The sequence below is a fragment of the Arvicola amphibius genome, chromosome 4 (genome assembly GCF_903992535.2).
Source record: "Arvicola amphibius chromosome 4, mArvAmp1.2, whole genome shotgun sequence".
NCBI lineage: Eukaryota > Metazoa > Chordata > Mammalia > Rodentia > Cricetidae > Arvicola > Arvicola amphibius.
Window position 1 is genome coordinate 47,364,611 of NC_052050.1, and position 18,078 is coordinate 47,382,688.

Below are 18,078 nucleotides of genomic sequence, written 5' to 3' on the forward strand. Positions count from 1 at the left end.
TGGAGTGCCTAGCCCAAAATGGGATGTCTGTATTACACCTCTCCCCTCAAGGCTCAGGGGCTGTTAGAGAAAAAGGAGTTTAAGTGCCAAAGGTGGTAGATGACTCCAAGGAAACAGCATTTTCTAGACCCAAGAGTACAAATGTACATGTGAATTCATTAAAACTTTGATGGCACCACAAGAAAACACAAGTCAGGTAAGTCTTAGCCAAGAAGCTATTTCCAATTTAAAGTTGCCAGGAGTGAACGCACCCCTCACGTTCCTGACTTTCTCCCTCATGTTCTCGCTCCTTCTGCTCCTCATCAGGACCTTGGGAGCTCAGTCCAGTGCTCCAATGTGGGGCTCAGTCACCTTCCCCATCTGTCGCCAGCTGGAGGTTCCCTCACGGTCCTGACTTTCTTTCTCATGTTCTCCCTCCTTCTGCTCCTCATCAGGACCTTGGGAGCTCAGTCCGGTGCTCCAATGTGGGGCTCTGTCATTTTCTTCATCTATCGTCAGGTGGAGGTTCTATGGTGATATGCAAGAAATTCATCAGTATGGTTATAGGAACTGGCCTTTTCAGGCTCCCTCTCCTCAGCTGCCCAAGGAACTAACTGGGGGCGTCTCCCTGGAAACCTGGGAACCCCTCTAGGGTCAAGTCTCTTGACAACCCTCAGGTAGCTCCTTAAATTAAGATATATGCTTCCCTGCTCCCATATCCACCCTTCCTATATCCCGAGCATCCCATTCCTCCGAGCTCCCCCCATTCTCCCCTTCACATTTTTCTCTCCCCATCTTCCCTTGGCCCAGTCTCGCCCAACCCTCAAGTTCCCAATTTTGCCTGTCGATCGTGTCTACTACGGCGGGACAGAACTAAAAGGAGATCACCAACTCCAGTTGGAATGGGACTGATGGATCATGCGACCAAACCCGTCTCTCTGAATGTGGCCAACAGCGGGGGCTGACTGAGAAGCAAAGGACATTGGCGCTGGGCTCTGATTCTTCTGCATGGACGGGCTCTGTGGGAGCCTTCTCAGCTTGGTCGATCACCTTCCTGGACCTGGGGGGAGTTGGGAGGACCTTGGACTTAGCATAGAGTGGGGAACCCTGATGGCTCCTTGGCCTTGAGAGGGAGGGAGGGGAGGTATGGGTGGAGGGAAGGGGAGGGAAGGGGGAGAGGAGGGGCGGGAAGGGGGAGGAGGAGCGGAGGGAGGGGGAGGAGGAGGGAAGGAAATGGAAATTTTTAAATATAAAAAAAATAAACCATGAGAAAGAAAAAAAAATAAAGTTGCCAGGAGAGAGAAACTCAGTTTGCTTCAGTGGAATGATACTGGGTAAATCATCCACACTCTGTGGTAACACCCAAGTTTTGGAATGGTTTGCCAACAGGAATCTGGCTGTATGTTTTTTGTGTGGTTTTCTTTGGTTGTTAATTTGTTTGTTTGTTTTAAGAGAGAGAACATGAACTTTTCTTACAGAGGTAAGAAATAATTTTTAAGCAATTGAGGTAAGGAGAAAATGTAATAAAAATACATTGTATGAAATTCTCAAACAATAATTAAAAACAGGTTTTTAGAAAGTTCAACATAGGATTGCTTCTAAGAAAGTACAGAAAGTCTACTCCTAGTTGTCTACCTAGGATTGATATGATAATTAAACAAGCAGTTAAGCATGACCATCTATAGCAATACTGTGTATAAATTTCATAAAGTGGAAAGAGCCATTAACTGATGACTAGGGAAAAATTTTCATACAATAAAAAAATAGTAGTCAGTGACAAAAATAACTGAAATATTGATGTGTATTCCTATATACATGTACCTTGGAAAACATCATAGTAATAAGAGGGTGGAGACTGTATGCTATATGGTTCCCTTCATATTAAACATTAATGATAGGAATGTACATAGAGTAGAATGGAATTCTTCCATCTGTAAGAGATGAGGCTTGGAGAAATGGACAGTGGAAATGAATGGCACAAATGTTTGAAAATAATTGTATGATAACTACATAAAGTAGTAGCATTAAATGGTGTAACTATAGATTTCATAGTAGTGAATAGTATAATTCTCAGTTATATGTTCTTAGTTATGATAATTATAGTACAATTATTATTATAAATAATATTGTAGTCTCAGTTCCTATAATCCTGTAATTATATCATGAGATATAACTCAAAATTGTTGGAGAAGACCACTTGCTGGTTCCCAGCTGCCCAGAGAGGGAGGCTGCTTGGAACTTGTTTGTTCCAGGCCAGCCACTTAGCCCTGAAATAATCACACAGAAACTGTATTATTTAAATCACTGCTTGGCCCATTAGCTCTAACTTCTTATTGGCTAACTCTTATATATTAATTTAACCTACCTCCATTAATCTGTGCATCACCACAAGGTCATGGCTTACCAGCAAAGTTTCAGCACATCTGTTTCCAGTGGTGGCTCCATGGCTTCTCCTAACTCTGCCTTCCTCCTCCCATGCTATAGGCCAAACCAGTTTTCTTTATTCATTAACCAATAAAATCAATGCATGTCAGAAGGACCTCTATACCACAAAGTTTTACTAAATTGGAAATTGAAACAGCTACCAGTCACTTTGGGTTCTTACCTAAACCAGTATACAGAGACTGGAGCAGTGGTTCTCTACCTTTCTAATGATGTCACCCTTTAATGCAGTTTCTTTTTTTAAACTTTATTTAACTTTATTTCATGCACATTGGTATAACAATGTCAGATTCTCTGGAACTGGAGTCACAGACTGCTGCAAGCTGCCATGTGGGTGCTGGGAATTGAACCTGGGTCATCTGGAGGAGCAGTCAGCACTCCCAACCACTGAGCCATCTCACCAGCCCCTAATGCAATTTCTTATGTTGTGGTGACCCCAACTATAAAATTATTTTCATCACTACTTCATAACTAATTTTTCTACTATTATGAATTCTAATATAAGAATCTGTGTTTTTCAATGGTCTTAGGCTACCCCCACAAAAGGGTTGTTTAACTCCTACATAGGGTCTATGCTGCTGCAATAAAGATATCACAGGGTCTGGGGTTGTTGATGCTTATGACCAAGAAAAAGCATGATTGTTATGCAAAATAAAACACATAATACTGTGTCTTTTCATGGGGCATTATCCAAAAAATAGTAATATTTTCCTGTCCAAAAGGAAATGTTATTATGACCTATACTGGCCCTATTAACATAAGAATAGTGGAGAAGCAGAATTTTTTATTCCCTCAGAATGAAAAAATAATTATAACACAACATCACAAATTTCATGCAACTGATGTACAATAAAGGATTAGTGAAAAACATAATTATGGGATCTCAGCTATTGCTTCAAAAGGGCAGGTATATAGACGTTGGTATTTGGCTGTAATATAACAAATAGAGAGAGTAGCTCAAAAAACAAGGGTGATGAGAAAAATTAACATTTTTCTTAAAACTAAGGAGTCAAAAAATCATCTAAAGAATGGGAATGTGTTCTTTATTTTTTCTTAACAATCAAACATCATGTGGGATTGTGTAATTTTTCCTCATTCCTATCCTTAACATAAATAGGCAAATGTCCCAAGTGGGATCATAGAAGTCTGATCTATGCCAGTAACATACCCATTCTGCAAAGGAATATTGTATACAGAGTTATAATGTATCCACAGAGAGGTGGTAACATTTGAACATGGTGTCTTCTCTGCATTTATGTGACAGTTGTGTAGTTTGGTTTTCTTGTGAGAGTCCTGGAAGTGGGAGCAGGGGCTGTCACTGACTCTGTTACTGGCTTTTGGAATCCATTTCCTCATACTGTGTTGCCTTGCCCGATATTAGTGGAGTTTCTTAGTCTTACTACAACTTGACATACCATGTTCTATTGATATCCATGGAAGACCTTTACTTTTCAGAATAGAAATGGAGAAGGAGTGGATGGAGACAGGGGGGAGATTGGGAGAGGGACTTTGAAAAGAGGAGGGAGGGAAAACTCTGACTGGATTGTATAATTAATTAATTAAATTTAAGATAAAAGAAAAAGAAAATGTAGTGTCTTTAACAGCCACTTATATGAAATTACATTCTAAGAAATATTATGCCATATTATTTAACATGTACTTTTTGGTTACTTTAAAAAAGATGTTCAAACTTTCTTGTTCACGTTACAAAAAACAGGCAACATCTAACAATAAAGTTAACATCCAACCATGAGATTCTCTCCCACTCCACCTCACCCAAAAATGTAGTCACATGTGATCAGTGGCTATTATCTGTCACCTCTCCTATGGAGGTCTTGGATAATTACTACTTGTAATGATTTTCTGTAGCACCTGGATTCCTCTGGGACACAGAGCCTCTTATCTCAGGGTACATAGGAGGGGAGGTGTTGGAAATGTAGTATAGACACTGGAGAGGTCTGAAGACCTGGTGTCTTCTGTGCCCAGAGTGAATAAGAAGAGTGGGATCTTTTTTATGGATTTAGGAGTCCCCCTTGGCTATTCAGGTAATTATCAGGAAAAAGAGCTATACCCTCTCTGTACATCCAACTTGAGAGTATTTTTTCCCAATCACAACTTCTCAGGATAGTTTTTCAGATATGACAATATTTATCTTTGCCATCTCTTTGGCTCACATTATTCTCATATAAGGTAAGTGTTTGTTTTGTGACCAACATTAATAAACATCTTAGTATCTATAAGGATCTTTACAATTACTTGTTTTTCAATTTTTCTTCCAAATCACATTATTTCAATGTAATAACAACTATGGGAAATAGATTTCAATTTTATAGTTTCCTTTGGATTTTTGTGGTGAGAGAATCACTCTCTACTAAGTTGACACTGAACTCATGGTGATCTCCATCATCAGCCCCCCAAGTGCTGGGACATAGGTCTGCACTGCTACATAAGAATCTTGTTTGCAGTTCTTTTGTTTTAAAATCTTTCTCTCTCCCTCTCTGTCTCTGTCTCACTGTTCCTGTCTGTCTGTCTCTTTGTCTCTGTCTATGTTGAGGTCAGAGGATATCAGATATCCATGACCTCATATTTCACAATACATAGTGTCTTATTGTTTGCCATGCATATTCCAGACTATATGGACTGCAATCTTTCAGGGATTCTCTTATCTCCACCCCTCATCTTCCATAGGAGCACTGTATTACAGACATACACTACTCCACCTGGGCTGTCATTCACAGGGAAAACAGGATTTGGAAAACTGGGTTATGGCTTTCCCTACATTTGTCATCTCTCCATAGTACTGAAATATGATTCTAAAGTATACATCAAAGGATGCAGCTTCATTAAATACCCATCAACAGAGTGAAAGTATCTTCTGTGTCGTTTTGTTGAATGTTGGTCATGCTAGCCAAGGACTATACAGTTGAGCTACTTACCTAGTCTCACATGTCTCTTAATGTCCCACCTTGCTTTCTTTGCCAGTTTAAAGCATGCTGCATTGTTCATTAGTCAAAATTGTCTAGAAGAAAACAGAATAGAAAGGGAAAATTGTTCTAATGATACAACTTATATAATGTTGTCAGTGAGGTTAGAATACCTACAGAACCAGCCTAAAGACTTTGTAGTAAGAATAGAGGCTGCAGTTTTGAGTACATAGAAGTCTAGAGACAGGATATTTCTTTAGCAGACTGTAAATTTTCCTGTATATCCTTCTTTGTGCTTCATGAGTCTTATGTTATGAAGAGTAATTTGCTAGGTCTACTGACTTCACCAATAATAATATTTAGAATATCCTTCTAACATAATTAGTAACTGGCACTTGTCAAAACTTTTCAGGGACTAAGAAATTATCCATCACTTGATGCTATGTCTATATGAGGGAGAACTCAAGATAAATTTTGCATATATTTACATACTTTACTTTTTGTATTTTCAATAATTTATAAAGCTATCATCCTATTGATTTTCCTATATCAATATTAGTGACATCCTCTGTGGTACTTTTAGGTACCAGAATTGCAGAAAACAGTCATACCCTCACGCCCTCAGTATTTAGTAAATGCAAAACTAATTCTCTGTACTTGATCAAATAGTGTCAAGTTTTCAATTGGTTAAGTCTAGTGAGTTTTAATTCTTCAAAATTTAAATAGGTGTGTGTATTCTATTTAATGAGAATTTTCTGTTCATAAAGGTGAAGAATTTGTATCTCAGCCTGCATTACAGCCAAGAAACATTGGGAAAATGTTGGTCACATCCAAGCACGATGCCAAATGTTTTCCCTGTTATAAGACAAGAACAGTCATGATTTTTCCTGCATGGAATTTGAATTCTAGTATGAAGTCTGCTATAAACCAGTGATCAGGAGCAGCAAGGACTATGAGTGAGTTTAGAATGCTATGGGAACATGGCAGTAGGTCTTACCTACCTGGTAATGAAAGGTAGACAAAGGTTTTTAGAGCAAGCAGCATGTACTATACATGAAAGATAAGAAGGAATAAGTCAGAAAAAAACATACACATCATGAAGAAGTTAAAAGTTACAAGGAACAAGTGTTGAAGAATGGAGACTAGAAATCATGGATTCCGTAATTATCCACAGAGCAAGTGGAACACAAGAGTTACAATAAGCCCATATGTGACTTGAAAGATGATAGATAAATAGATAGATGGATGGATGGATGGATAGATAGATAGATAGATGATAGATAGGCAGACAGATAATAGAAAACTTTCTTAGAATCATCACATGGTGAAAGAATGATAAAATATGAGGCCATTAAATTTGTCTAGGATGACTAACAAGGTAAGTTCAAGAGAAACAAATGAATTTTATGCCATAATCAAATAGAAAAAACACTGTTTAAGAAGGACCAGCTTGTGAAATATATTAAAGTTTAACAAGTCCTTAATAGTTATTAATATAGACATGTTGATCTGGACAGCATACTTATTGCAATGATGTTTTACATAGCATGTCAATTTATTACTTCTTCTGCTCATCATCTGATGATTTTGAAATGTTTTCATCTTTATTTGGAATTAAGTTAAGTGGCACTATTATGGTTTTCTTTTCTAAAAAGGCATTGGAGTAAACAAATGACTAGAAGAAACCAAACTGTCATCTCCCAGTTCCTCCTCCTGGGCCTGCCCATTCCCCCAGAGCAGCAGCACCTGTTCTATGTCCTGTTCCTGGCCATGTACCTCACCACCGTCCTGGGGAACCTCCTCATCATCATCCTAATTCTACTGGACTCCCATCTCCACACACCCATGTACTTGTTTCTCAGCAATTTGTCCTTTGCTGATTTCTGCTTTTCCTCTGTCACAATGCCCAAATTGCTGCAGAACCTGCAGAGCCAAGTACCTTCCATTCCCTATTCAGGCTGCCTGTCACAGATATACTTCTTTCTATATTTTGGAGACCTTGGTAACTTTCTCCTTGTGGTCATGGCCTACGACCGCTATGTGGCCATCTGCTTCCCCCTTCATTATACCAACATCATGAGCCCCAAACTTTGCATGAGTCTGGTGGTGCTGTCCTGGGTGCTGACCACATTCCATGCCATGCTGCACACTTTGCTCATGGCTAGATTGTCATTCTGTGAGGACAATGTGATCCCCCACTATTTCTGTGATATGTCTACTCTACTTAAACTGGCTTGTTCTGACACCCATGATAACGAATTGGCAATATTTATCTTAGGAGGCCCTATAGTTGTACTCCCTTTCCTTCTCATCATTGTTTCCTATGCAAGAATTGTTTTCTCCATCTTCAAGGTCCCTTCTTCTCATGGTATCCATAAAGCCTTTTCTACCTGTGGCTCCCATCTGTCTGTAGTGTCGCTATTCTATGGGACAGTCATTGGTCTCTACTTATGTCCTTCTGCTAATAACTCTACTGTGAAAGAAATTGTCATGTCTTTGATGTACACAATGGTAACTCCCATGCTGAATCCCTTCATCTATAGCCTTAGGAACAGAGACATAAAGGAAGCATTAGAAAGAGTAATTTTCAAAAAGCAAATTACCTCCTTCCTATGATGGTAATACTTCAGATTTTTATATGATTTATTCTGGAAAACATTGATATTAACATTAGATGTTACTACAGAATTTTTACTCACTATAAATGCTTATGTTTAAAGTTACAACTATATAACTTTCACTACAAAAATGGCAAGGAGTTTATATGAGTAGTTGAATTTGGAAAATAAGTTTGGGGGACCTAAATATGTACTCATTGTCCTGTCCAGGTGATCCTGAAAATTGCAGTATAGACTTAAAGTCATTTCTGTTCCTCATGGTTATTCCAGGATTTTCTCATTTATCCAAAAGTCTGCTGTTACTGTGTGCTTATACATATCCAAATATTATTAACTATTGGTTTGAGATCATAGAATATCTCAACTCACCAGCCCTTTAGCAACTGCTCACATGTTCTTTCTACAGTCTGTCATTAGATAATTATATTACTTAATTCTCTAGACTCTGTCTTTATTTCATTGTCTATATTGATTTTATAACTGGTCTTGACTCTTAGCAGGTTTTTGTAAGCCTTTAGTATATTCTTGCCATTATTGTACTTTTTTGATACGTGGTATTAATCAGTACTCAGGAACACCTTGGTGTGTATTTTTTCAAAATCAGGTAAAATTATTTGGTTACGCTTTGGTGTTTTGTTCTCTCTTATTTTGTGCATTGTTTTATTTTGTTTCCTTGGTTTCAGAGGGATTTATTTATTTATTTATTTTAGAAAGAACCTAAAATTGGGTGAGTAAGATCTGGGGGGGGGGGGGATAACCAAAATATATTTAACTTTTAAAATTATTTTAAATAATAAAATTTAAAAGAAACCTGATGCCCAAGAAATTTATGTCTTACATATAATACATGGAGCTATGAAACAACAGAGAGAAACTCCAGGATTTGGGGGTTAACACAGATGGGAAAACTGACAAAAAAGGAAAAGTGAAAAGAGGCAAAGAGGATCGCATTCAATGACAGCCAATAGGATCGCATTCAATGACAGCCAATAGGATCGCATTCAATGACAGCCAATAACTCTCACTGAGTTCAAATAGTTCTTTATATACTGTGTAGAGCAAATCTTATCATATAATGTTTTATATTCTGAAGGTTGCCTTTTTGTTTACTATTTTCAGTTATGTAGAGAAGCTTATGTAATTCTCAAAAATAAAATGAAAATTTTAAAGAAGAAAAAGAGAAATACATCAGAGAAGATTGAGGGGCTTATGGCACCCTACTACTTTTTCATAACTATTAACTGTTAACAGACTTTGGGAGCATGTAGGCATTGTTTTAGTAGCATATTTACAGCAGAGCCAATCAGACTCCAAAAGATAGCTACAGATCCATGTTGCATGGGATGTACTAATTATTCTCAGTGTGTCACAAAACAAAATGAATAGTCATGAAATTGAAAAGAGATTTGTGGGGAGGAGGGACATGGCAGGGAGCTTAGGGAAGAAAGATTACATGTGTGAAGTTATCTAAAAATTATCAAAAAATATTTATGGAACCACAACTGCACAGAATGCAAAGATCAATGTATTGTGGGGACAAAATCTCAGTAGATATAGTGGCAGCATAACTACTGCATCCTATGCTCAGAGAACATCACAGAAGGAGGAGTGGGGAGATTCTGAGAGTAGGAATGCCAGTAAGTCTGCTGTGTGACTGATTTTCTTAGAGATGTCTACTTAAATAAGGCCTGAACAATGACAATATGCTAATATGGGGGAGGGGAAAAATCTTATAGGGTCCCATTCCTAAACTAAAAACTACAGGCAGCTATTGGGTGCTGAGGGAGAATTGGGTTCTCCCAGTGATGAGCCCTCATTGGATTTCCAACACAAAGTGGTGAGCCTTGAAACCACATCCACAACAAATATTGGTTTGAAAGAGGAGACATGCAATAGATTAGAGGAAGGAAAAGGGAAGGGGAAGTGCTGTAATCATATTTTAATTACAAATGTAAAAACAAAATGACAACAATAATAATAAAACAATAGATATTGCCCATTTGAAGATTTTCTGGGCATATTGCCAAAGGACTCTTCATCCTACCACAGAGATACCAGGTCATCCACGTTCACTGTTGCTCTATTCACAAAGTTAGGAAATGGACAAATCCTAGAGCAGTGCTTCTCAACCTTCCTAATGCTGCCACACTTTAATACAGTTCCTCATATTGTTGTTATTCCAACCATAAAGTTATTTTCATGGCTACTTCATTATTGCAATTTTTCAACTATTATGATTCATAATGTAATTATCCGATATATAGACTATTGAAATGCAACCCCTGTGAAAGGGTCGTTTGATACTACAAAGGGGTCGCAACCCACGGGTTGAGAACCACTGTGCTAGATGTCCATCAACTAATTAGTGAGTAATGAAAATGTGGTAAGCTTACATAATGAAATATTTTTCAGCTGTTATGCAAAATGAACTCTTATTAGCATGGGCGAGCTATCTCCATTACTCATCTGATATGTGGCAGCATGGGCAGGGGAGAGATGCCATTCCCCTGCCTATCAATGTCTCCGGCAGGAGGAATAGTGGCTTTGAAGTCAGAAGGGTGGAGAGACTTCTCCTGCCTGCCACCAGCTGCAACATTCAGGAAAGCAGGCCCTGCACCTCGCCTGGGCAGCACAATTGAGTCAAACCTATTGGCAGATGTATGGGCAAGCTGGACCCAATATTGTGGGCATGAAAAAGCTGTCTACATCACTCAACTGCCATGTGGCAGAGTGAGAAATGGCCTCCTCCCTCTTCAATGCCTGAGGCAGGTGGGAGAGCTGGCCTTGAGGTCAGAAGAGCGAGAAATTCAGCCCTGCACCTTATCTGCTGCAGTCCTCAGGAGGGTGGTCCCTATGCCACACCTGGGCAATATAGTAGAGCTGGCCTTGATGCTGGGTGAACTGACCCTGAGGACTGAGGATGTCAAAGCAGGAGAACAAATCCTGCCTCTTGCTCATTGCTACAAAAGGAACTCACCAAGGCAATATAAGAGAGCTCACCCTGATGTTGAGGATAAAGGAGAGCTGACTGCTGGGCTGACCAACTACCCAGACGCAGAACCAGGGTTAGGATAGGTTGGCCCACCCCAATATTCACCCCATCTTTATGATCTGCAGGAGCACATGAAAGGAACACTCCTACAGACCAAAAATTGCTTGATTTCCATAACATCTGGCAACAACAGAATAACCAAGAGGAGTCACAGTGAGGGCCCAGCATTGCTAGTGTAGCAGAAACCAGAAGTTTTAAACCAGACCAATGACTCTTGGCAATGAACACTTGCAAGTAAAGATATATGGACAAGAGACTTTACTTCATGATTCAAGGTATCACACTCTAGCAGACATAATTAGATTTTTTCCTTTGTTTTCATTTTTCTCTTAAATTTTGTTGGGGGTGGGCTGCAGTGGCAGAAGGTGGATAGTCAGGAACAAGAAGTGAGGGAGATTGAGATGAATGATGTGAAAGACACAAAGAATAAATAAAAAGAAAGGTTAAAAAGAAAAGAAAAATAAAATCATGTAACTTGTAGGTAAATTCACAGAGTTTAAAACAACTGAACGAAGTGGCCCAGATTCAGAAAAACATCGTTTTCAGCTATTTGTTCTCAACTGTATGTTTCTTCTGTTGAGAATAGAATATTCATTCATTAGCCGGTTACCATATAGATTATTTGGTGTTTGTGATGTTCAGTTACCTTCAGTTATTTATATATCCTAGATATACATTGTATGCTTGATATGAAGCTCAAAAGGGTTTTCCCATTTGTAGACTACCTCTTGACCCTGCAGGTTGTGAAGAAACTTAGTTCTTGGAATTATTTCCTGTGTTACAGAAATATTTCAGAATGTCCTAGCTTGTGCTTATTTACAGCTTGAAGTGTTTTATTTACTTTCCTATTGTAGTTTCAAAGTTAGGGTCATATAATCTATCTATCTATCTATCTATCTATCTATCTATCTATCTATCTATCTATCTATCTATCTATCATCTATCTATCTATCTATCATCTATCTATCTATCTATCTATCTATCATCTATCTATCTATCTATCTATAATCTATCTATCTATCTATCTATCTATCTATCTATCTATCTATCACCTATCTATCTATCTATATGCAGGCAGATAAAGAGCTAGACAGACAGACAAATAGACAGATAATCTAAGAGCAGGCCTAGAGAGATGTTTTAGCAGCTAAGAACACATACTATTTTAGAAAGGGCCTGAGTTTTTTCCCAAGTATCAACACAAAGTTGCTCAAGATGCCTGTACCTCCAGCTCCAGGGACATATGATGCCTCTGACCTTTGGGCACACAGAGACACATATGCATAACTAAAATTAATAAAATAAAAAATTAAATGTAAGATTCACAAATGAGAGAAAATACAATATTTATCTTACAGACTTTTGCTTACTTTGTGATTTTAAAGATTTATTTTCATTATTTTAATTAAAATATTTTGTTTAATTTTCATGCACTAATGCTGTATTTATATCAGTTCTAGCCTTTCTTCTCCCTGCACAACTCCTCCCACTTTCTCCATTTCCCTCCCCAAGTTCATGATCTCTTCTTTATTATTGTTGTAAGTATTTACAGGAGGCAAAGATATACTAACACACGACATACTAACTGGGAGTGTTTCCAAACTGTGTGTCTTTAAATGTCACAGTGGCTTCCTTAGTAAATCATGATCTCTAATGTACATTCTATCAATCAGTGTGGTCTCTAATTACTTCTAGGGATTTTTCAAACTCTCTTCCTCAAACACCCTCCCCACTCCACAAAGAATAGGCTTTAGCCAGTTAAACAAGTAAACAAATAAGCCCCCATTTATGGGTTCCTCTCCAAGTCCACCATCCCTTAAGTATAGTAAAGTATGATTTGTGCTGAAGGACTCTGGGAAAACTGGTCCTATAGAGGTCCTTGGGAATTACTGTTTACAATGAGTTACTGGACTCCTCTGGGATGTAGAGCCTCTTAGGCTCAGGGATGACTATAAGGGATATGAGAAAAGTAGAGGTGAAGATTAGGAGATGACTATGTGACTTTTTACAATCCGTGTCTATAGTGAATAAAGGAGAGCAGTATCTTTTATGAGGGCTTGGGCATTGTCCTGTTCACTGCAGGTAAGGATGAGCTGTTTCCTTACAGTTCTAGCCTGAGGATATTGGTTGGATGATGTTATGCAGCACAAGTTTTCAGATATGTTAAATTATTTATCTCTTCCCCCTGAAGACTTTGCAATTGTTGAAACATTTTGTTTCATGGACATTTAAGGAGCCTGTCTCAGACTGAAAAACAACCAACAAACATTTATGAACATTGGTCACACACAAGTACTATGCCATGGGCTGGCCCTGCTGCAAGATGAAGGAAGACATAGCCTCTCCTGCAAGTAGTGCACGTTCTTGTGGGAGCCTACAAGAATCAGTGATCAGGGCCAATGAGCCATGTGAGAGGAACATAGAATAATGTGAGAGCATGCAACAGGTCTCAATCTTGTGTAGAAAATTTTGATTAGCAAGAGTCATATAATATCAGTGAAAGATAAATGGGGATAACATAGGTGAAGGGGCTAAAGAGGGGAGGAAAATATAGGCAAATGAAACAGCAAGTGTAAAAATGCTGGAAACAAGATAATGTGACTTTTCTTTTTTTTCTTTTTTTTTCTTTTCTTTTCTTTTTTTTTTTTTTTTTTTGGTTTTTCAAGACAGGGTTTCTCTGCAACTTTTTTAGAGCCTGTCCTGGACCTAGCACTTGTAGACCAGGCTGGCCCCGAACTCAGAGAGATCCGCCTGCCTCTGCCTCCCGAGTGCTAACTTTTAAGACTGGCATTGGAGAGGAGCAGCACACACAGGTGTGCCATAGCTCAGGCAACAAAGCATCATTTGTGAACATGGTAAGAGCTTTGGATATTGTTGGAAGTTGGCTTGAATAAGAGAAATTAAAACTGTTAAGTCCTTTAAGTGAGTTCCTGAGGTTCATCACATTAAATTACTCAAAGTCTAATGACTTAAACATTGATAATCTTGTAAACACATTCTTGGCAACATCTAGTTGCCTGGTCTAGGAGTGTGGTGTTGAGGTGATGAATGGATGAGGTAGAGGGAGGAAGAGGAGCTACAGGATTTACTAGCTTGACAGTGCCAGGACGAGAAATAAAAGTGACACATTTCTTAGTCAATCCAGGCATTTCAGACATTGGATTTATCAGTTCCCCAGTGTCACCCTTACAGAACTGAATACCCAGTGTTTCTTTTACAGAACTGAGAACAAAACATGGGCAAATTGGGAAAGAGAAAAGTGGTATCATAAGTTTCATTTGGATCTGATGTACTTGACGTGCCTGTGACATATCCAAGAAACTAAGCAACAGGTTAGAGTTCTGAAGGTGACACAAATTTAACAACTGAGTTTCAGATATCAATTTAAGCCAATAGGATATCCCATTGGCTTAAATTAATATCTATATCACACACACATATATGGAATTATTAAAAATAAAGTTTCAGAGTCCTGAGAAACAACAATGTATCAGAGCTACTAAGAGAAGGAACCAATTTCATCTGCCTAGGAAGGTCATTCAGACAGGTAAGGGAAAAACTAACATGTTTTGTGTTGCAGAAGTTCATAGATAAACCTGTTTAGGAAATGATAGAATACTGAAACATACAAGGAGGATTTTTAAAAAATACTATCAGGTGTTACAGATATTATGTTTATAATTATGGTTATGAGAATAATTGTTTTAAAGTAAATAATATAAAAACAACCTAGAAATCTGCTTATTTTAATTTGTATTTTTAAGGATCTATGTCATTTTTACTTAACATTACAGGAGAAAGAATATGACAGAAGGGAACAAAACTGTAATCTCCCAGTTCCTCCTCCTGGGCCTGCCCATCCCCCCAGAGCACCAGCACCTGTTCTATGTCCTGTTCCTGGCCATGTACCTCACCACTGTACTGGGGAACCTCATCATCATTATCCTTATTCTGCTGGACCCCAATCTGCACACTCCCATGTACTTGTTTCTCAGCAACTTGTCTTTCTCTGACCTCTGCTTCTCCTCTGTCACAATGCCCAAATTGCTGCAGAACATGCAGAGTCATGATCCATCCATTTCCTACACAGGTTGCCTGGCACAACTGTACTTTTACTTGTATTTTGCAGACTTTGAGAGTTTCCTTTTAGTGGTCATGGCCTACGACCGCTATGTGGCCATCTGCTTCCCCCTTCATTACACCAGCATCATGAGCCCCAAGCTCTGTGTGAGTCTGGTGGTGCTGTCCTGGGTGCTGACCACATTCCATGCCATGTTGCACACCCTGCTTGTGGCCAGATTATTTTTCTGTGAGGACAATGTGATCCCCCACTATTTCTGTGACATATCTCCTCTGCTGAAACTGTCCTGCTCTGACACACACATTAATGAGCTGGTGATATTTATCATGGGAGGACTTGTTATTGTCATTCCATTCCTTCTTATCATTGTGTCATATGCACAAATTGTCTCCTCCATTCTTAAAGTTTCTGTTCAAGGCATTCGCAAGGTCTTCTCCACCTGTGGCTCCCACCTGTCTGTGGTCTCACTGTTCTATGGGGCAATTATTGGTCTTTACTTATGTCCTTCAGCTTATAATTCCACTGTGAAGGAGACAGTCATGGCAATGATGTACACAGTGGTGACTCCTATGCTGAACCCGTTCATCTATAGCCTGAGGAACAGAGACATAAAGGGGGCATTGACAAGAGTTCTTTGTGAGAAGAAAATTCCCTTATGTATTTGATAGTGGCACTTGACAATTTTGGAAAACTGTACCCAATAAGTAGACTGCACGAATGTGGAGATATTATTCCAGATTTCCTCATTGCCATCCAAGATTCTGTCAAATGAACAATATTTTCAGTATAATATACTAACTCATTTATCATTTATTATTAAAATCAATAGTTAAATCACTTCAACCAACAAAAAAGCTATCTCAAAATAAAGTGTTTAATATTTAAAATTGATCACCCACTAGTAATATAATTGCCTTATTTCAAAGTAGAAGAAACCTGACTTCCAGTCATCAAAAAGACACATACCTTTAATCCCAAGATTTGGGAGATAGAGTTTAATGGATTTCTGTGAGTTCAAGGCTACCCTGTGAAACACAAGATCAATGCAGTAAAATCCAGGTGGTGGTGGCTCACACCTTTAATCCCAGTACTAGAAGGAATATAAAATTGGAGAAGAGAGAGGCTTAGCTGCTTAGTTTTGCAATCACCCAGCATTTGTAGAGGTAAGACTTCTCTAGTGGCTTGGCTGCTTTGGTTTTCTGGTTTTTGGATTGAACCCCCATTTCTGCCTTTGGGTTTTTATTATTCATGCTACATTTGGCACCCAATGTATGGGATATGAATTCACAAAAAGCTGTTTGCCTGAGACATTTTAACACCAACACAGGCAGGGCTGCATATGGGGCTCCCACTGGAGCTGCATGTGTGGCCACACCCCTACCCTACTAGGCTCTCTCTCTCTCTCTCTCTCTCTCTCTCTCTCTGTCTCTCTCTGTCTCTGTCTCTGTCTCTCTCTCTGTGTGTGTGTGTGTGTGTGTTTGTGTGTGTGTCTCTCTCTTTCTCTCTCTTTATGTGGGTTGAAGGTTTTCCTTGAATCCCCTTCTAAGACTGCTGCCAAACTACCAAACTAGGCTTTACAGATACTTCAAGCAGAAGGAACCTTGAGAACAGAGGTGACAATTCGTGCATAGGACACAATGATGAGCACAAATGGAATGACAAGAATGAAGCCTCCCATGATAAATATGACCAACTCGTTAACGTGTGTGTCAGAGTAAGACAGTTTTATCATAGCAGATTTGTCACAGAAAAAGTGAGGGAATCACATTGACCTCACAGAATGACAATCTGGCCATGAGCCGTGTGTGAAATATGGTATGGAATGTGGTCAACATCCAGGATAGTACCATAAAACTCACACAGAGCTTTGGAATCATGATACTGCTGTAATGAAGGGGAAAGCAGATGGCCACATAGTGATCATAGACCATGGCCACAAAATGAAAGCTCTCGAGATCTAGAAAAACAGGAAAAAGTACATTAGTGCCAGGCAGCCTGCACAGGGAATGGATGGAACTTGGTGCTGCATATTCTGCAACAATTTGGAAAAATAAGGGTAAGGAAAAGAAAAGCTGTTGAGAAAAGATACATAGGCATTTGGAGATGGGTTTGCAGTTGAATGAGGATGAAGAAGAGGTCCCTCAGGACAGTGGTGAGGCACATCACCAGGAACAGAGAGTAGTACAGGTTTTGGTATTCTGAGGGGTGGGCAATCCCAGAAGGAGAAACTAGGAACTGACAGTTTGGTTCCTTTTTGTGCTGCCCTGGATCTAGGATCTTTAAGAGAAAATAAAATGCCCTTAAAATCCAATAAAAGTGAACATATATATGATGTGTTATCGGTGATCATGTTCTCATCACTTAATCTCATCTTCATATCTGAAACCTGAATCTGCAAACAGAATTACACGATGGCTAAATCTCAGGCATCTAGCATACTTTTTCCCCATTAGTGTTAGAAGCTACAACAATGACCCTTCCATCACTTTTAAAATATACTCCCAGGTATCCCTGTGGTCTCCAGTTCTCTGGATGATGGTACAACTATTCACTCACAATAACTACTATTTGCTGTGTTTCTAACAGAATATTACATATCACTGCTTTCTGGAGCATGTTTCTGAACAGTTTCCCTTGTAATGATGTACTTCCAGCCCTCAGATTGTTCTTGTGGCATCAATTGTCATCCTAGCTTCATGGGCACACCTAACACCTTCACTACCCTACCAGCAAGTCCTGATTGATTAGCTCCTCCTGGACTTACCAGGGCATCTTCAGATCAACAGACCTCATTTCCCCCTAACCTTTTTCCAACCAACCTCTTCTTCTTTGAAATCTCAATATGAATGGAATCTAGTCTCAACTCAGAATCCTAAGTTTTTTCTTTCTTATATTTTTTCTATAGCAATATAGAAAGTCCTACAGATTTTGTGCTTCCCTTTATCCTGTATTTTTCTGCCTTTCCTGCTTCCTTATTTCCTC

General features: G+C 38.9%; 2 protein-coding genes and 1 pseudogene across 2 annotated transcripts; 2 read left to right on the forward strand and 1 right to left on the reverse strand.

Annotated features, from left to right (window-relative positions):
• The first annotated feature begins 7,016 nt into the window (after window positions 1–7,016).
• Window positions 7,017–7,961, forward strand: LOC119812159 (olfactory receptor-like protein I9). The gene has a single exon (XM_038326590.1). The coding sequence runs from the start codon at window positions 7,017–7,019 to the stop codon at window positions 7,959–7,961; it is 945 nt and encodes a 314-aa protein (XP_038182518.1).
• A 6,858-nt stretch (window positions 7,962–14,819) lies between these two features.
• LOC119812160 (olfactory receptor 1468-like) lies at window positions 14,820–15,761 on the forward strand. Its single transcript, XM_038326591.1, has one exon. It carries the CDS (start codon window positions 14,820–14,822, stop codon window positions 15,759–15,761), a length of 942 nt encoding a protein of 313 aa, XP_038182519.1.
• Window positions 15,762–16,663: 902 nt separating this feature from the next.
• LOC119811451 lies at window positions 16,664–17,467 on the reverse strand (annotated as a pseudogene).
• Between the last annotated feature and the right edge of the window lie 611 nt (window positions 17,468–18,078).